The 21,272-nt window shown below is 40.4% G+C and overlaps 1 protein-coding gene across 1 annotated transcript in view; it reads right to left on the bottom strand.

Annotated features, from left to right (window-relative positions):
- The window catches only part of DNAH14 (dynein axonemal heavy chain 14), a 1,270,113-nt gene that overhangs the window by 513,099 nt on the left and 735,742 nt on the right, over nucleotides 1–21,272 (bottom strand). Inside the window, exons 49-51 of the mRNA XM_086926153.1 lie at nucleotides 20,862–20,990; nucleotides 18,059–18,199; nucleotides 14,871–15,038 (exon numbers count right to left, since the gene is read on the bottom strand). Coding sequence (XP_086782279.1) covers nucleotides 14,871–15,038; nucleotides 18,059–18,199; nucleotides 20,862–20,990 — 438 coding nt within the window. The remainder of the gene's footprint in view (nucleotides 1–14,870; nucleotides 15,039–18,058; nucleotides 18,200–20,861; nucleotides 20,991–21,272) is intronic.

The raw sequence follows: 21,272 nt of genomic DNA, 5'->3' as shown, positions 1-21,272 counted from the left end.
CTAAGGAATGCATGAGTGTTTCCTATATTCCTGTAACCATGACATGCTTTTTCCCTGTGACATTCCAGGAAGCTCATGCATGTTCTTTAAGGTTTCTTCATTTTATAGTATAGATTTCACCACTTACGGGGAATGTTCAGATTTGATTGATATGGTGAGTCATAAACTTACAGGGGTTCGTAATAGGAGGCCATGGCATTGCAGGTGGCTCATGATGAGTTTCATTTTTTTATGTTTACACATTTTATTAGGTATTTCACTAAAACAAAAAATACATACAGAAACACATTTATAGGAAAGGCGAGAAGTAAAGGACATCACAGTAAGTTCAGTTATCACATGTCCGTCCATCCTGAGAGAGAAGTATTCTTACCGTGCAGGTGGCATGAGCCATATTGCAATGTCGGACAAAGAGAGATATAATTGTCTGATTGAGCAATTTGGAAGATTGACTTTGGTATATCTATGGACAGGAGAAGATTTACTTCTTGTTGAGAAAGGGAAATGAGAAAAGACAGATAAAGAGGGGAGCAAGGAAAGAGAGGAACGGGGGGTGTCTGGATAGAGGTTTGGAGAGTTGGGGTGAGGGGATATACCAGAACTCGGGCAAGGTGGTTAGTTTGATGTTTTTTGTTTGGATGTGAGTGTCTAATGGGGACCAGAGTAGTCTTAACTCATCATGATAAACATGTTGGTTAAGGTAATTGTCTGCACTCCTCAAAAAGCAAACCCAGGCCCACCAAGTGTGGTAAGGGATGGGTTTGAACTCTTTCCAGTCGCAAAGAATCCTTTTGACATCAAGTGTGAGCAACAAATCAAATAGTGGTAATTCCTTTTTTTTTTTTTTCTTTTATTTGGTGATTTACAATTGCAGATACATAAAGAAAGAGAGAACAAAGATAAAAAAATATATATATATAAAAATGTTATACCGCGGGTTCAGTAAATATCATACACATTTCAAAGAAAGAGAGACATTAAGGATAAACCATAGAAAAGAAACAACAGATGATTAAGGCAGTATAGTCCTGGTTACATACGTTTAGCCACAATCTCTATTGTCATTGCTCCAATTTCAATTGGTTTCCAAATCTCAATACCACGTGCTCTAGGCTTTATCCCTTTACAGGCGAAAATCGCCTTTTCTTGATTGTACATACCTAAGAGCCTAGACAGCCAAATCTGAAAGTTAGGGGGATCAACATCCTTCCATCGGGCTGTTAGTATAATTCTATATATAGCTGTGCTCAAGAAGAGTGATACTTCTTCCGCCTTAGTATGATTCAGAGTGTTATCGTATCCCAAAATATAGAGAGTGAGAGATTCGGCTACTGGATGCCCAAACACCTCCTGCCAGAACCCAGCAATCATTGTTCGCAGTGCTAGCAATTTATCACAATCATAGAGCATATGTGGTAGATTTGCCGCTGATTTGCCGCACCTTGGACACTCTGAAGTAGACCTTATCCCCCAAGCGAAAAGTTTAGCGGGAGTAAAATACAAATCATAAATAGTTTTATATAGTTGGGCTTTCAAATTAGAGGACATAAACAGCTGTGACGATAGTATAAGAGACATGTCGATGTCTACATTGGGATTATTTAGTTTCCTTGACCAGCCCACTTCGGTAGATTCTAAGTCATCTTGTTGGTTTTCAAGTAATGTGTCGTAGATGATACCTATCCTAGTTGAGGATTTAGACAGAAGGTCGATTAGAGGAATATTTTACAGACAAATATTAGCAAGTTTTGCATTTATGATTGTGTTGATTTGTATAAATTTGAATACACTGTTATTCGTGATAGCAAATTTTGATTGAAGTTGTTGAAATCTACTACCATTATTGGGAAGCATGAAGTCTCCTATTGTTGATACTCCTAAAGTTTCCCACCGTCTGGAAATAGCGTCATATATTTGAGGTGGTAGTATTGAGGAGTGCCATAATGAGATATATCTATTGTATTTGGGAATTTTCATATACCTCGAAATTTTCTTCCACGCTGCCCACGCGTTAGTTATAACCTTAAATTTAATTTTCTTATAATATGAGGGTTCAATCTGTTTCAGTAACAGGCCATTAGCAATATCACCGATAGACAACTCATAGATTGAGGGTATATGATTGCCCCCCACCTCATATCCCAGTGATTTAACATGAAATAATAATATCATCTGTTGCAGAAAAGCAGCCCATGAATAAAGTCCCAGGTCAGGTATAGCCAAACCTCCTCTAGTGATAGGTAGGGAGAGCTTCCGGATAGATCTCCTAATCTTACCATAACCCCACACAAATTTGCCCATTTGACATTCCAATCCCCTTAGAATGTTGTCTTCCACAAGAAGAGGAATCGCTCAAAACAAATATAGAACCCGAGGTAGGATATTCATTTTGAGAAAATTACCTCTTCCAATGATTGAGAGATGTAGTGCATCAATCCTTTTGAGTTCTTTCTTTATTTTTTGGAGTAGTGGTTCATAATTAATTTTTACTATCTCATCTATTTTGGCAGATATTCGAACTCCCAGATACACTGCAGATTCTACCCTTCTAGGATCAGTAAAGTGGACATTATTTGTGCAAATTACCATAGTTTTATCCCTGTTTAAGGAATATCCTGATAATTGACCGAAGGCTTGAGTAATTTGTTCTATTTCTAATATAGCCTCCGTGGGCTGTGGTGTTATTACAGCCACATCGTCGGCATAAGCTAATATTTTGGTTTGGTAGGGGCCCAGTATAGCTGGTTTAATTGCCTCAGCCTGTAAAAGTTTAAGAATAAGAGGATTTATGTAGAGGGCAAAAAGAATCGGAGAGCAAGGACATCCCTGCCTGGTCCCCCGAGATATGTTGAAAAATCCAGATTCCTGGCCCATTACCAATACCCTAGCCTTCGGTGAGAAATACATTGCTTTAATTGATCTCATAAAACAAGGTCCAACATTATTCTGATCTAATATTGCCCATAGGAAGACCCATGAAACCCTATCAAAAGCCTTCTCGGCATCCAGGAGGACCATCGACATCTGGCCCCCCGTAGCATTTGCGGCATCAAATAGTGCGATAGCGCGTCGGGTATGGTCCGTGGTATCCTTGCCTGGAATAAAACCATGTTGCCAGGGGGAGACCAGACGTTCGATGATCCCCCTGAGCCGATTAGCCAAAATCTTTGAGTACAGTTTTGAGTCAGAATTTATTAGAGAGATAGGTCGATAAGATGAGGGCAGTTGAGGAGGTTTATCTTTCTTTTGAAAAATTACAATATTAGTTTCCTGCCAAGACCTGGGAGGGATGCCACCAGATTGGATTCCAACAAATAAATCGTGAAGTAGAGGCGTTACTATATTACCCAAAATTTTATAAAACTCGAGTGGTATTTTATCAGGCCCTGCGGCTTTTCCCGCGGCTAACTCTGCAAGAGCAGTTTCCACTTCTATTTGAGTTATTTCTCTTTCTAGATCTAGCCTAGTAGCGTTATCCAATCCTACACCATCTTCGTGCTCGCTTGCCCATTTTGATAGTGTTTCTTCGATTACATTTGAATTTAAAGAGTCCTCATTTTTGTACAATTTCCCATAATAATTTTGAAACACTTCTAGGATAGTTTCAGGTGTTGTAAATACTTGGCCTTCTGATTCAATGCACGTAATTGAGTTAAGAGATTGACTTTGGCGAGTTCGAAGTGCCAATTGCTTACCCACCCTATCTCCCATTTCGTAAATCTTATTTCGGTGGGATTGGTATAATTCAGCCGTATTTTGGGAGATTTTACTGTTTATCTCTGCTTTTAGTATCGCCATATCTCTTAATATTGAACCACCATCCACATTTTGTGCTATTAGCCTAGTATGCTTCTCTTCTAGTTCAGCTAGTTTTTGTAGTTGTAGTTCATTAAGCTTTGTCACCTCTTTCCTCTGTCTAGCTACGTAACTGATTGTCTCCCCACGGACTGCAGCTTTAAAGCAATCCCATACCATATTTCTGGATGTGCTATATCGGTTAGAATCAAAAAAATCCTGTGACCATTTTTTCATATGTTCTACATATTCATTATTTACAAGCAATCTTTTTTTTGAAAGACCAACTAGAGCGAGGTCTTGCCATGTCAGTTAAGTAAAAAGTGAGAGATAGAGGATTATGGTCCGAAATAATTTTAGGTAGTTTACTTATTTGAGCCAAACTTGCCCGGTTATTCGACATTAAAATATAGTCGATACGGACATATTTATTGTGAGGGTGAGAAAAATATGTATAGCCAGATCGCGCAGATAGCTTGGCAGTTTTTTTTGGGGAATTTGGGGTTCAGAATTTTAAAGCTTAAAAGCTTAAAAGCTTAAGAGTCTTAAGAGTCTATTCTCAAATACGGAACCGCAACATAGCTTTGAGAACCCCCCACGGAGCTACGCAGAGCTAAACGTTTATTTGTTTATTTGTAATACCGGGGCCCTCTGAGCACTTCGAGCATGCTGACACGCTGACACGCTGACCCAGACAAAGTTCGAGTTCAGAGTTAAGAGTCCAGGGCTCTGACCCGGCGTGGGGATCGAGATACTGCTCACCTTACGTTGCATTTACTTCTTTTCCAGCTTTCCAGCTTTCCTTCAACCCTCTCCGCGCTTTCTCAAACCACAGCATGAGTCACAGCGGTGCTAGAATTCATGTCCCGCATCTTTCGCATCCATAGAGTTTTACAAGCCAGTTTATAAGCCAAGCCGCATACAAGCCAAGCCAAGCCGCTCAGAGATCAGCTACCGTTTTGCGCCTTTCAGACTCAGACCATTCGGACCATTCAGGTGGTTCAGACGATAGTTGCAGGCGATAGTTTCTAGATTCTAGATTACACGGCCGCCTGTGCAGTCCCATATGCAGTCCCATATCACCACCATACCACCAAAGCAGCTTTCGCCGTCAGAGAGAGATGCTTTTTAGTCTTTAAGCTTAAGGCTCCGGGTTAGGCTTTCGGGTTTCAGGCAGCTCATGTCTCATGACTCAAGAATAGGCTCGTCGGTAGGTTGGTAGGTCGACAAAATCATCAGGCAGCAGGCAGGAGCAAGCTCTGCAGACGACCTCTCACACTGATGCCATCTTGCCTCTCACACAAATAGTGGTAATTCCATTGTGCAGAGTAGTGGGGGGATCGGAGAGGGCCCAGGGGCCTAAGGATATAGAGATACACTGCAGTGGAAGATATACATAATAGTTTTGTTAATGTCTTCCCAGTATGACCGAAGCAAGGGACAGTAAAAGATCCTGTGTTCCAGATCGCCCACTTCTGAGGAGCTGTTCCAACATTTGTCTGAGTTAAGAATGCCTAAATTCCAAAACTTAGCTGGGGTCCAGAAAGTTCTATATAGTAACCAATATTTGCATTGGAGTATAACCAGTGATATCTAGAGCTTGGTGGCACATTTACAAATCAGTGACCCTTTATAAGGTAGATGGGAATAGCCTTCCCTAAGGCAGGAGTCCGACCACTTCTTTAGAGTTTTTTAATTGGGTTAGAGGCCGAATCTTGGAGAGTCATATAGATTTTTGAGGCCAGTTGAGTATGGGCAGAGAGTAGGGCAAGTTTCTTAAGGATACTTGGGCGTTGAAGGTTTCTAAAATGTTGGTTGCAGTTTATCGCTACTTAGAGATTTAGGGAGTTATAGAATTCCTTATTGGGAATGCCTGAGGAGGCTTGGGGTAAGGAAAATGGGAAGGGGTTGTCTCTGTTGAATATATAATTGATGTATAGAATATTGTGGGATGACCAGGACTGCCAGTGGAGGGCTCTACCTAGATGGATGCTTATGAGAAATGTTTGATTTAGATTGAGCAGTTCTTATCCAGGTGTTTTATGACAAGCATTGTATTGTGAATATTTAAAGAGTGTTGCAGTTTGAAGTGGTCCATAGAGATAGATTCCAGTGGGGTGAATGGTCGAAAGAGATCTGTCTCTGTTTCTGTCCATAGGGGAGGTAGGAGTAGGGGCTTTGGACAGAACCAGTTTATGGATTGCCTAAGCAGGAATGCCATTTGTATCCTACTAAAGTTGGGTAGGCCCACTCCTCCCTTTTCTTTGCCAAGTAATAGGATTTTGGATGCATTTCCAGGCGTTTTATTATGCCACATAAATTTGGTGGTGGACTTGTTTAAACTTTTGAAGGAAGAATCTAGTTTTTATTATGTCGGATGAATTGAGTGGTGGACTTGTTTAGACTTTGAAGAAAGAGTCTGGTCATACCGATGATGAAGTTCACATGTGGAACAATTAGCATTTTGGTGCACTCTAGTCTACCCCATTACATCATGTGTTTGTGGAAGCAAGTATAGATCAAGTCCTGCATCTTTTTCAATAGTAGGTTTTCAATATGTGTGCGGAATTCAGGGAGGGATTTGCTTAGATGAAGGGCTAAGTATTTCAGGTGTAGGGTTTGTCATTTGAGGTCTGTGTTCTCAATAATTGAGGGTGTGCAGATTGGGTTAAGAGGGAACCCTCATTTTTTTCTTTGTTTAGTGTGTAGCGGGAGGCATAGGAAAAGGCATTAATTAGCTTGATTTCATGGATAACTGCTTCTGCATCCTCAGAGAAGATGAGGCCGTTGTCTGCATAGGCTGCTACTATGTAGCTTGTGTAGCCATAGGGGATGCTTGAGATGAAAGGGTTATGGCAAATTTCTGAGAGGAGTGGTTCTATGGCTAGGAGGAAGAGTAGGGGTGGAAGGGAACATCCTTGCCTAATCCCTTGAGAGAGCTCGAATTCTTCAGAAAGGGAGCCGTTGACCCTAACTTTGGCTGAGGGGATATCATATAGTACGAACACCATTTGTTCAAAGGTGGCTCCAAGCCTGCATTTTCCGAATTACTGATCTTTTTATTTTTGATGCAGGTGCAACTCAAAAGGAGGAGGACTCAGATTGGATATATAGAATTGCACATATAGCATTTGTGGGATTATAACGTTTAAGCTTTATGAAGACACAGCTTGTACTACTTACACCCTACTTGGCGCTCTGAATGAAAGTGAACCAGAAATTACATAGGATGTTTGCCAATGAAGCATGGCCAAGCTCTACTCGTTATTTTACAAAAGACTGTGTGTAAAAAAAAAAATCAGCCTTTTATCTACTGCACGATCACCTTTCTCATTCTTTCCAAATTTTTTCCACATTTTTTCCACAGGAATATTCTGTTTAAATTCTGAAAGAATATTACCACTAAGAGCTGTTTAATGTATTGAACAGTACTGATTGTATACATCTTATATACATTATATGTATACGTCATGAGCTCATTGTGATTTATTCAAGAAAATATTATCTATTGAGGAGGGGATTGATATATGACCTCTTGTTACAAAAATGTTTTGGGACCACATGCTAAAACAATTCCGCCAGAACCACTTGAGGTTATTATAATTATTCACCCATGTTCTGAGGAACACAGGGTTTCCCTATCGGATAGTCTGCCTGTAATTTGCAGGTGCATACCTCTGAGGGAAATTGATTATCCATAAAATTATATCTCCTAGGCAACATGGATTAGTTCCAGGGAGATCAACAACAGACCAGAGGGTGATCACGCTCTTTGACTTGGCAGAGGTAGCAGGAGACCCTATGGCTCTGATATTACTAGATGCAGAAAAAGCATTTGATAGGGTCTCCTGGCAATGTCTCTGGATTGCCATGCCAAAGAGCGGGATAGGGGATCACTTCATCAAAGCTGTACAGATGCTATATGTCACACCAGAAGCAAGGGTTATGATTAATGGGGACCTGTCGGAAACCATTAAAGTGACAAGAGGCACGAGGCAGGGGTGCCCTTGCTCTCCTCTACTGTTTGCCCTCTTTATAGATCCTTTTATCACAAGGTTAGAGACAAACAAATCCATACTACCTAAAGAAACCATAAACGGCGATACCAAAACTTTGGCTTTTTCAGATGATATTGCAATTGTTATAGTCGATCCATTGTTGGCAGTCAAAGCGATGGAGGAAGAAGCAAAAAGATTTGGGGAAATATCAGGGTATAAACTGAACCAAACCAAAACCCAGATAATAATCAACAACAAGATTAATTACTCAGATGAAAGGGTCGTAGACAAGGCAGTATATCTTGGTGTGAACATTACAGCAGATCTAGATAACTGAGGAGCCTAAATCTGAATCCTCTTTTCAAACAGACTGAAAAAAGTCTAGCTCATCTACACAACCTTCATCTTACTATTATTGGTAGATGCAATCTTATCAAAATGTTAGTCTTTCCTAAAAAAAATTATTTTTTTGGCACGATCTGTTTAAACTTTGACACACAGATTTTTAAAACTAAAGATAACATTTTTGCCCTCTTTATTTGGGGGTATGGAAGACCACGTAGAGCCCACAGGTTTATTACCTTACCGAGAGAAAGAGGTGGCCTGGCATTACCAAACTTCAAACTATATTGGTGGGTCCCTATCCTTAAATTCTGTAGAGTGCTCTTTACCCCCAGGCAGGAAACTAACTCAGAGAGTCTGGTTCCAACGCCACAGGAACTTATCCTCGGTGGAGAGGCAAGTAATCATTTGTGGAGGCTAACATATGATTGTCATTTTAGAAAAGTACGCTTCAAATCACTCAAAGGCATTTATTTTGCTTGGAATCAAGTTCGAAAACTTCTGGGGATCAGGAGATTCTCCCTCTACACTACTCTATGTGGGAATTGTAATCTCCCAGAGATATTCAAAGATTCCTGTATGAGGCGCTGGGTTAGATCAGGAATAGTACAAGCTGGTCTGCTGTATGATTCCGTGGGCTTCCGATCATTTGAATCCCTTAAAATCAAATTTGGACTTGAATCTCGCGATTTCTACAAATATCTACAAGTCAGAGATTATATTTAAAAAAAAGGGGGGGAGAGAGGCATTTCGGAAAATTCTGGCAATTGAAACGGCCCAAGCAGATAAGTATAAAATAGGTGAAATCTATAAAACATTAACGACAGGCCTTCCTGAGGATCTTGAGAAACACTTCCTTAACTGGGAAAATAAATTAGGAATTTCTGCAACCATAATTCATAAAACATTCGAAATGTCATCTTCCCTATTAATGTCCACTAAACTTCAAGCCCAATTCTACAAGACATTTTTCCAACTATACTACACCCCTGAAAAAATATCTAAATGGTGTACAGGTAAAGGTACATTACGTCCACGATGCGCAATGCCCAAGGTGGACCGGATACATATGTTAGCCACATGCGAAACCCTGAACACCATCAGACGAGAAATTTCTTTGTTCCTAGATCTTTAAAACTAGAATTGTGATCACGACAGCTGAAATAATACTTGGGATAGATAATGATCCTAGACCTGCTTCTATTCAGGGCCTTCTGTTTATTTCAAGGGCCCTACTTAGAATTTGCCTGACATCAACATGGTTAGATCCATATCCACCTTCATTTCATCAATGGCGGGCTCGATTATTAGCTTCATATAACGTGGAAATAGCAATATTCAGTAGGAAGGGGGCAAAAAGGAAAATAAAAGGACTGGAAATATGGGATCCGCTTACACAGTGGATGGGAAAATCGATTTTGTAAAAATGTCTAATAATGACAATAGAAATGTGTTTTGTACTTCTTTCTTCTCCCTCTTTTTTTTCTTTTTTTTTTCTTCTTCCATCCTTAACAATCCTTTTTTCCTCTCAGCTTCGTGTTTTCGTGCTCTCCTGTTCTGTACTCGATATTTCTGGTTTAATTTGTTTTATCTTTATTTTAACAACTTGGATCAAGATTCATCAAGATGATGTATATGTTTAATAATTCAAAATGGTCTGTATGGGGGGAGTTTAGAGGGGGTAGAGGGTGGTGGTTTAATTGACAAAATTGTTCAATAAAGACCAGTTAAAAACAAAATGATTTTACCAAGTGACTAAAGAGATTCCCTTATTTTCACTGGCTGAAATAGAATGTCAGAGAAAGAAACTCTTTCATACAGTGAAGAATATATCCAGAAACTACCAAAAGGTCCTTCTACCACCAAAACACACAAGATGATGGACGGAATGTTGCACAATGGCAAACCCTTCACTCCCAGTCGCAGATCTGGGTTTAATCCATCGTTATTTTGCTTACCAAGCCACCCCAGTTTAGACATGGCCATATGCAAATCAGTCTTGACCCTGTGCCTGATGGGAACAGTCCAGACAGAACTGCCGAGCCATGTCTTCCCTGGACCGGAATCAAGCATCCTAGGACCGGTTTCTGGCTGTCAGCCTTCATCAGCCAGGATAGCTTGACTCCAGTAGCGTAGTGAGCACGGGACCCACGACTGGGCATACCCTTCCCACTTAGGGTGAACAGCAAAACACACAAGATGATGGACGGAATGTTGCACAACGGCAAAACATTCCCCCCAGTCACAGATCTGGGTTTAATCCATCGTTATTTTGCTCACCAAGCCACCCCAGTTCAGACATGGCCATATGCAAATCAGATTTGACCCTGCTGTGCCTCATGGGAACAGTCCAGACCGAACTGCCAAGACATGTCTTCCCTGGACCGGAATCAAGCATCCTAGGACCGGTTTCTGGCTATCAGCCTTCATCAGCCAGGATAGCTTGACTCCAGTGGCCTAGTAAGCACGGGACCCACGTCTGGGCATACCCTTCCCACTTAGGGTGAACAGCAAAACACACAAGATGATGGACGGAATGTTGCACAATGGCAAAACATTCAGCCCCAGTTACAGATCTGGGTTTAATCCATCATTATTTTGCTCACCAAGCCACCCCAGTTCAGACATGTTCTGTTTAAATTCTGAAAGAATATTACCACCAAGAGCTGTTTAATGGATTGAACAGTACTGATTGTATACATCTTATATACATTATATGTATACGTCATGAGCTCAGTGTGATTTATTCAAGAAAATATTACCTATTGAGGAGGGGATTGGTATATGACCTCTTGTTACAAAAAAATTTGCTAAAACAATTCCGACAGAACCACTTGAGGTTATAATAATTATTCACCCATGTTCTGAGGAACACAGGGTTTCCCCATTGGATAGTCTGCCTGTAATTTGCAGGTACATACCTCTGAGGGAAATTGATTTTACCAAGTGACTAAAGAGATTCCCTTCTTTTCACTGGCTGAAATAGAATGTCAGAGAAAGAAAGTCTCTAATACAGTGAAAAATATATCCAGAAACTACCAAAAGGTCCTTCTACCACCAGCCTTCTCGATTTCGGCCCCAGCCAAAAGAAACTTAACAAATTAGAAACGCTTGAAAAAGAAACTGCAAAGAACTCAACTACATGGGCATCTATTGACCAAATATTTATAAGGCAATATAATTCCAGTAGAGCTGCAAGAGAAAAATGAACCCGCCATTTTTAATAATGACCCAAAATTTGGAAAAGAGTTTAGTTTTGTAGCAAATAATTGTACCACTTGTTTGGAATACGTACATTAATAGACCAAGGAAATAACCTATCTCAAAAGTGAGATCTTAGATGACAAGGCACTGACTTTTGCCAAAGAGGCACTTGAAAAACTGGAAGAAATAGTGCAGGAATTTGAAATCCACACACAGACAAACAAAATTACAAGTTAGACAAAGACTTGAAAAAATGAAGACAAAATAAATCACTTATCCATATGGTAATACCAGGCACGCTTGCACGTACGCACAAGCAAATCCCTGGGGTAGCCCCTCTCGAGTTGTTTGTTAATCAAAATGTCAGATTCCCTGAAATAGTCCTCCCTTAAAGTGAAATTTCTCCCTAAACTCAGGAACTGCCCAAAGGGCATCTTTACTCTTAGGCTCCTGGGGTAATAGTTGGAGTACCTGAGAAGTGTATTGCGCTCAGTGGGTTTAATATAGATAGTTGTTTACAATTTTTTATCTACCACTTTGATTATGATATTCAAGAAATCCATGGAGAAAATGCAGTATAACATTGTAAATTGGATGTCATGGGATCTCTCTTTAAGCTAGGTTATACATTTTTTTAACTCGGTCAAATACCCTGTCCAAATCATAAAGACATCTTCTATGTATCTTTTCCATAGGGTAAGGATATTGATGAAGGGGTTTGATTTGGGGTATAGGTTGTTGTGTTCATAGCTATCCATATAGCTATGAGCCAGGTCTGGAGATAAACCTGTTCACATCACCGCACCTTTGTTCTGGTAAAAAAACAAAAAAAGGATTCCTAGAAACAAGAAGTTTTTTGTAATGGTGATCTACAATAATGGTACCTTAAAGTCAGTGGGTACCTGCATATGTCTAGGAATTTTTTCAAGCGTATCCCTTATCACCTCAAGTTCTTCCTTTTGTGGAATATTAGTGTGTAATGATGCAATGTCTATTGTGATAGAAAACTGGATGTCACTTGCAAAGGGATGATCTTAGATCTGTCTGATAACATCCATAGTGTTCCAGACATGTGCTCTTGTATCAGAGACAAAAGTTTTAATGAACACATCTATGTATTTATAGAGTGGTACCAAAATTGAGCCACACTCCAACAAAGTGGAATGGCCAGGGGGATTTTCCATCCATTTGTGTATTTTTGGCAAAGTGTATATTGTCGGAATACGGGGATGCTTTTTATTGAGATCCTCATACTCCAACTCACTCACGAAATCCTCGGCCAGTCCTTTGTACACCACTGATCTCATTAGTCAGCTACCCTCCTGTGTTGGATTGATTCTGAATTTCTTATAGTGTTCTTGTTACATTCAATTGCAATAAAATGTCATTGGTGTAATCCTCCATGTCCTAGATCACTATTGCTCCCTATTTATCAGTAGGGTTGACTTTTACATTGGTGTTTTCCTTTATTGTCTTCAGCACCAGTGTTTCAGGCTTGGTTTTGTTGTATTTTATATATTCCCTCTTTTCCAATCATTGTGTCACATCACTCAAGACCACCTTTCTGAAGGATTAAATCTGGTGTGCTTTGTGTGTGCTAGGGATGTAAATGTTGATGGAGGACTCAGTCCAGTGACATCTTTTTTGCTAAAGTAATGTCTTAATCATTCTTCCGAAAAACAAATTATGTAGCTCCATGGTGATGTTGAAGGAGTTTGGGACATTGATAGGCACAAAGCATACACCCTTGGACAAGATCTGTGATTCTGCTATTGTCAGTGTATATTTGGACAAGTTAATGATTGTCTTCCTGTCTACCACCGGTAGTACTGCTGACGGGTTTGTTTCTCCTGATTATAGTATGTCTCTGGTTTATGCCCCTTGTTACCTCTGCCTGACCTCCACCCTGCCATCTCCCCCTCTGGGGTCTCCACCCGCCCTTGACTAAAAGTATACCATCTATGTAGTTATTAGAAGCTGTGAGCACTGCTGAACTTGGTTTGGTTGTTCAGGGTCTCTGAGCAACTTGATGCTGAGGACTCAGGAAAAGTGATATACCTAATCTATGAGGCTTTACCTCTGTTGAGGCATTTCCCATGATTTTCCTGTGGGTCATATTATATGCATTGTAAGTATAAGTGTGCCCATTGTGATTTATTAAGGAAAATGCTGTCTTTTGATGAGGGGATGGGCATCCGACCTCTTGCTACAAAACATTTTTGGAAACACACGCTAACAGTAGTGCTATTCCAGCTATCTTTATGACATTTGAGGACAGTCATTAGTCTTGAGCCTGAATCAGTCTTTTTTTAAAGAGATGTGTTTCTTGAATGCATTTGATTCTAAGCATTTTATGGGAAAATTCAAGTTTATAAAATTAAAGCCTATTATTCTCAACAGTATGCCAGTTCGCACGGTTTATACGCAGTGGTGCGATAAGTCATGTTAGTTTGTATGGTAATACTCTGTGTGGCGTCTGAGTTCCCACAAGAACTACAGAAGTTTCCTATACCCTTCAATATAAAAAACATCAATGGGTAAACAGTACCCATCATATCCCCTGTGGCCTGGACTCAGTCCTTTGGACTACTTAAGGTCCCCCTTTCACAGGGGAGTCAGTATTCCTCACCTTTCACTCTCTCTTCTACATTGTTCTTGCCTTCAATGCTCCACTGGTCTGGGCCGCATAGGTGTGATGTCTTTGTCCAGTGGCAGTGCCATGAAGGATCTCAATCCTCATTTGTGTCTGAAGCCGAGGCTGCGACTCTAGTGCTCTCATTTCCCTACTAAGAGAGAATGGTGTCTAAATGTTTAAATATGTTGATACGTCAGCACATGCTGCTGCAATGCCCCCCAGGGTTGCTTTATCTTGCCTCGATTGTGGTCTAATAACTTATTATTCTCATCCAGTTAATTGGGAGTAACTGCACTGCTGGCAGGTACTAGCCTCAGTTGTGCCATCCAAGGCCAGATCTAGGAGCTTCTTGCTTTGTTGCTTTCTTTAGGGATCTGAGATTTCTCCTCTATCCTAGATGATACAACAGGATTGGCCCTATTGGTATAGGATCTCGTGGGCTCGAAAAAAAGCTGTCACCATTTTTAATTCCCTTTCGTTTGAAGTACTGGATAGAGCCTGACAGTGCTGGATTTTTCTTCATCTTGCTACGGTCATAATCGTGACTCTTTCTTCATAGTAGTGCACGCCGTCTAGAAGAAGTTTACACTCTCCCTACTCTGTGAGCTCCATGTAGATGTGGTGGAGGGGCCACTGCAGACTGAATGCAATAGCTTGCAGATATACACCTTGTTATCTTGGCCTTATACCCCTCATGGAAAGCCTCTGATCTGAATATTGTTTCTGGTGCTAATCTTCAATAAGAAATACTAAGTAATTAAAAAATTTGAATTTACAAATAGCGCAATCCTGAAACTTACATGAATGGCCTTTGTTATCTATGTTGAATGTTTACCTTGACTCTTTACCTACTCTCCAAAGCATTATACAGAAGAACATACACAAACGATATTTACCTTGAAGAGATCCCGCAGATTAAATGTGTAATGGCACTTGGCTGGAGTAGGGAGCATGCTGTGGCACATTTTATAGTATATGGCAATAGAGGCGGATGCCAGAAGGTCCCTGCATTTCAGAACATCAGGCAAGAAATCATTGTGCTGCAAGTATATTCCCAACTGGATCTAAAGAATGAGAAGAAATGACATTACAGACTTTGCTTGCTTGGTTTCTAATGAAGTAAAGAAGGGTTATTGTGGTAGATATTTTAAGCTGAAATAGTAGCACCAGGAGTAAGAGGTTTGTGAATTAAGTTAGCGTTATTACTGTAGTTTTCCCTCTTTAGCATATTCTTGTCTTCATTGGTCCTTTCAACCAATCCACATGTATTTTTCCATCACTTAAAATAGGTAGTTTTCTATTGTGTATGTGCTTCAATGTATAAAGTACAAATTATTGTTACTTATGAATATAACTTACTATGGTTCATTTGCATCCTCCACATTCGTCTTCAGCAAATAGTGCTTATGATCATCTGTTAAATGCTTGGTTGTACTTCATTTGTTTTAAGGCCAGCCCAAATGATGACTTTGAATCCTCGAAAGGAAATGATGTAAACTCTCACAATATCCAATTTGAATGCAATATTCAGGGTAGACCACATGGGTTCGTTCGAAATGTCTCTTTACAGAAAAATGAAATGTTCTATGAGGTTTCTAAACTACACTGAGTGTAGAGAACAGAAGGAAAAGCATTCCTGAGGATTCATGTGTTACAGAGATCACAAGGGGTATCCTCTTCCAGATGCATGCAGCCTCATCTACCAAGGTGTCATGCTTCATTACTGGTCCCAGCTCCTCACAGCACCCATCACCCAGTTTCACCACTGATTCCCTATAACCCCCATGGGCAGGAAAAATATTTCCACCAAAGAGCCCCCTGTTAAGGGGTCTGCTGTGAAATGCACCCAGCTGATCCATCTCCATATCTTGCAGAGCTACCAGCGGGCGAGGCAGAACTGATGACTGAGTGAGGAACGTTTCTGCCTTGAAATGACCACCATCTTTGAAACTCTTAGTAGACGTAGGGCATTTATGCTACTGGAGGATGGGGACATTCCCAGGCTCAATGTCTTTTTGATTCAAATGAATATTTCTCCAATATAACATCCTTAATCATCCAGTTAAACTGCCAGCCATATATAAAACCATAGGTGTCCAAGTGCAACTGCACGATAAAAAAGCAATCTTCTTTCTATGAAGTGAGACCCGATTGACCTACTTGTTTGTTAAAAATATAAATACACTAAATACAAGGACATATATGTAAGGATCATGCCAGAAAAATCTATTTGCAACCTAGCTCTGCATGTTCCTCTCACTATATTTTTGGTCGGGAATAAAACCCTTTTTCTTTTTTGGAACAATATTGGCCTTCCCGAGAAAGGTGGCCTCAAAGCAACTTGTATTTTCTTGCAACTGTATCACTAAGAATTCTTTCCATTAGAGCAACTGAAAACAAATTGTTTGCTAATGCGGCCTGGGGAAGGTAGCCGTGATTAAATAGCAAACCCACCTCTGTATTTCATACTGGTACTCTCTTCGGCAGGGAGATAAAACATGCATGATTCACATAGGCTTCTGAACTAATACATTTCAGGTAGTTAGACTAAAATATTAACTAAAGGAGAAGGCACACATGATATACACCTTGAGGAAACATCATAACATTAAATGCAAATATATATTATTAAAGACGAGGGGAGCCCAAGTGTATTAAGGGACCGAGGGTAAAAGTATTTTTATAGGATTATTGGTCCCTTACTTGAAAAACAACACACAAAAAATCAATACATAGAGGTACAGTAAGGTCTATGTTAGCAGTCCCAATGGAAAATCAAGATATTTATTTAGTTAAAAAATAACACCAATACAGGGTAATACCGCCGCAGTAGTGCATTAACTGCACCAGAGAAATTGGCACCTTTTTCCACACGGTGTGGAGCTGCTGCTTCCTTCAACCTTACTGGTATAAAATATTGACACGAGTCGGCAAGATACTTTCGTGGGATATCCCTTTCGTCCCCAGATTAGTTCTGCTCCATAGCACAGATGGAATAGGAGCAAAAGGTACACACAACACCTATTATCCCTAGGGCTCACACTTGCTAAAAGGGACATCGCCCAGCATTGGAAGAATACCATTGTGCAACCCCTGGGAAAATAGAAAAAAGCTTTAGAATGGTGCCTGGGGATGGAACTTGCGGTGTTTCAGGCACGGGTTTGCACACAAAAACACCAGAAGATATGGCATCAGCGGGAAGGCTATAGAGGTATTGACTTACCTTTCATTAATTCACCGGAATCCCTGATACAGCAGGAAAGTATTTACTGATGTAGGCCTCGTGAGATAAGATATGATCATCCAGACTGTTATAATGCGGTGATGATTGAGGGATGCGGGATGGGGAGATTGCCTGATCTGTGCACAGTTTAGCATGTTTACTGTATAGCCTATTTATTTGGGGTTTTCATTATCATTATTCTTTTTTTACACATGTTCTTAATAGTACATGGCGGCTTCTATATTGAACTCTATCAATGTGTAAGCCTCTGGCCGCTATTTCCCGCATACAAAACTGAATACAATTTGTTTATAAAACAATAACACCAATTCAGTGGAAGAACAAACAAAAGAGAAGTAAAAAAAACGTCTAAGCTCAGACATTGCTTCATGTGACTACAATGAAAACATAATAGCCATAGTAACATGACTCAAATCGAAGATAAATAATTGTTCATGTGAGCGTAGGTAATTAAAAACATATGTGAGATGACCATTATGTTTTCATTGTAGTCACATGGAGTAATCTCTGAGCATAGACGTTTTTTAACTTCTCTTTTGTTTGTTGTCCCACTATATTGATGTGTTATTTTTTAACTAAATAAATATCTTGAATTTCCATTTGGACACCTAACAGATACCTCATTGCACCTCTATGTATTGTTTTTTTTTGTGATTTTGCAAATAAGGGACCAAAGTTCTTTAAAAAAAATAATAACTAAAAAGGAAATAGAACTCACTGGCATTCAAACTCACACCCATATTGTTTCTGTAGGCTCAAGTGCAGGCTTTAGCCATAGGTTTAATTTGTTCCCAATAGACTAGGAATTCTGCTTTCATTTATGGCAAAAACATACTTTACCTGGAAGATATGCTGCAAACTCTGTATAGAAGGCTGAGGTAGAGCCAGTATGCAAAAGTGTTTGAGGAGTCGAGGGCTGATCTCATTTCTCCCACCACCTGGTGGAGCACAGGCAGCAATCAGTGATACATCCTGCACGTGCTGAAATAAACAAAGAAGGGACTCCACTGAAAGGACTGCACTGAAGAGCCTAATGAATAGAGCACAGTACATCTGCATATGCTTCCATTACATGGACATCAAAGAGCTGTAAAGAATATAGTCTAAAATTGTTTGTGGCAGGTTGCAGCTCTGCCTAATTTCTTTTCCTGGGACCCTTTATGAATGTTTAAGATAGGGGACTTCTGGGAGGGCCATCATATTGAATAATTTAAGGACTTGTCCACCAAATATGACCTTCAGAAATCCTGGTTCTCAAATTATCTGTAGCTTAGATGTGCTTTGGGTTCTCATCTTGTGGTGCCACAGGTCGTCCCATATTTCAGCCCAATAGAGGCTAAATTTGCCAATAGGAGTCTTAAAATAAAAGGGTTATCAAGAGTATACAGGATCCTAGTTGGTAATACTTGTAACCTTTTATATCCCTTTCAGTGAAATATGAAATGGATGTGGGGGACCTACCTACGGAGGAAAGAAGAGATGCCAAGATGGCCGCAGAAGAAGTTGTCACATCTGGTAGGCTTTTCCTAATTCAATTTAAGTACCTGCACAGGTATAATATATTGAGATATAATTTTGCCCCCCCAGATTTTTTCTAGATTTCCTTTCTGAATATTTTAATTCATGAGGTTTTCCTGGTGCTGTCAGTGTTCTCTTCTGAAAAGTATCTCGATTTTCTTGTGACTATTTCCCCCTCCTTTTAGATCACCTATGTTTCTGGCCTCAAGCCAGGGGTTTTTCTATCTTCTTGCCTTTTCACCAGAAAGTGATCCTTAAAGGAGCACCATGCCCTATTAGGGGTGTTCTAAAATCTAGTAAGGCTTAGTGGCGAAAGAGGAGAATTGCTCAATTTTTGGGCCAACAAGACAGTAAAGACTGGGGCATCCTCTACAACCAGAACGTGACACTTTGAGCTCACCAATTTTTAGCCCATGAGCCATAGCCAGAGCTACCACAAGCCAGCAGTGCCCTCACTCTTGTTCTGCACTTTGGAATATTGATGTAGGGGCTGGGAGATTTAGAGGCCCAACTGTTTCTTCAAACTAAACATTATTGATAGAATGTTTTTGTTGAAAGATTCCCACTGTGCAAAAAATGGTACTGCACAGTTTAAGCCACCACCCTCGCCTTAGCAGAATTGGTTTAGAAACCTCATCGAAGAGTCATCATCGGAACTACTCTAAACCCGACTCTGCTTCACAGTGTGGGCAGGGGCGGCTCTAGGCTCATGGCAGCCCTGTGCAGGGAGCGTAGGTAGGGGGCCCCGGAAGTGGGGGTCCAGGTGGGGCCCCCGGAGCTCAGAAACCAGGAGGAACACAGCGCGGAGGCCAGTGCAGAGGGGTGGGGACCGGGATCAGGGTGTTTGGAAGTGGAACAGAGCCAGAGGCCGCAAAATCCCTGCCACTGAGGCGGCCACACAAAAATGCATCCATCCTCAGAGGATTATTATATTAAGGATATATATTGGCGTGGCGGCCCCTAGGGTTTGGCAGCCCTGTGGAGGTGCACAACTTGCATATGCCTAAGGCCGCCCCTGGTGTGGGGGCATTCTCTTTCTATTTTTCTCTAAGGAATGTCTAAGCCTAGAGTAAAGGATTCATTTATGGATCTCAGGCTCCTATTCTTGCATTTATTTTGCACTGGCCATGATGGACTCAAATGGGAGTCATGGTCGCCTAAGTTTAGAACAATCATATTTCTCATTCATGGTGGCTACTACCTCAAGCAATCAATGTTCTTTGTCTAGAGCACTGGGCTTAAGCATGTGAAATGTTTCCTGGGTCTCATCCTGTGCTGGGTTATTTTCAGATATGGAATCTGCAGAGGGAATAGTATAGTTTAGATTATGTTGGGCCTCATATAGAGGTGGGTGGTTAGAAGAATCCAACAAGAATCAACAGAGGCCATTTCCACCCACCTCAACATCCCCCTACTAATTTAGAGTATAGAGGGAGGCACTGATTCTAAGGGCAGAGCTAAGTCTCAGACATCAATAGATATTCTAGGAAAATTACATTTCTTGCTAAATCTGACTTCACTGACCAATCACACCTTCAAAAACACCCCTCTGTCTTGATAGCTTAGAATTCCCACACTTATTTCTTCCAAATTGATGTTACTCTTATTTTCTATGTTTCTGGGTTGTATAAAGGCTTAGGCATATGCTGCTCTCTACAATTTTTTTACAGCGTAGCTTAGCATTCTATCACATCAACATCACATAAGTATATTGCTGTATCTTGTTCCTCCATCTTGCATAGTGTGCCCTAAAAGGTGTCAGCAGTTTGAAGTGATATACAGGTTAGCACATCTCTCCCTCTTCAGGAATCATGGTACGTTGATGTTAGTTCATAACTACTGATAAGCTGGATAGGATGGCACAACACCCGCAACACACCTTGTAAGAGATCATCTATTGAAAACTAGTGCCAGCCTAGACTTGCCAAATTTAAACATGAGCATATTGAGTTTAGAGGGCAAAATGCAACCATCCCTGATTTTCTGGATTAGAAAGGTAATTGTAACTTTACACTTCAGGTTATTTTGTATTTGATATGATTTGCAAAGTTTAAATCCAAGAGAAAAACAGTATGCCCAAATGTACTTTTGAATAGATTGTATTGCATTAAATTGTATAATATACCTTCCATGACAGTTGCTTAGTGTCGAAAAATCCGCCTAGTTCTAGGAACTGTCGTATCAACTCCAGAGGAGGCTGAGCACCATACTGTTCTGGTACTGGCATATTCAGATCATCAATAAATACTGCCACCTTGAAAGAAAGGAAAAAATCAACTATCAAGTCATTTATAACTAAATACAATCAGTGCAGTCTTGGTTATTCTTCCTTGTGTTTGTTTAGTTACTCAATTTGAACAGCACAACTTTAACCTCACTGAACCTTCCAAGAACTCTCAAATAGATAATTATGGAGGCCAGAGAAGAAAAACTGACTTGAGAAATCTCTGCACTATCTTTCCCTAAAAGACACACATAGGCATCTGCTTTTTTCTCTATTAAAGGTAAAATCTCGGTTTTCACTTTGGTAGGTCAC

The sequence above is a fragment of the Lissotriton vulgaris genome, chromosome 6 (genome assembly GCF_964263255.1).
Source record: "Lissotriton vulgaris chromosome 6, aLisVul1.2, whole genome shotgun sequence".
NCBI classification, from domain to species: domain Eukaryota; kingdom Metazoa; phylum Chordata; class Amphibia; order Caudata; family Salamandridae; genus Lissotriton; species Lissotriton vulgaris.
The sequence above is the reverse complement of the archived record's forward strand: the minus strand, read 5'-3'. Positions and strand labels throughout refer to the sequence as shown.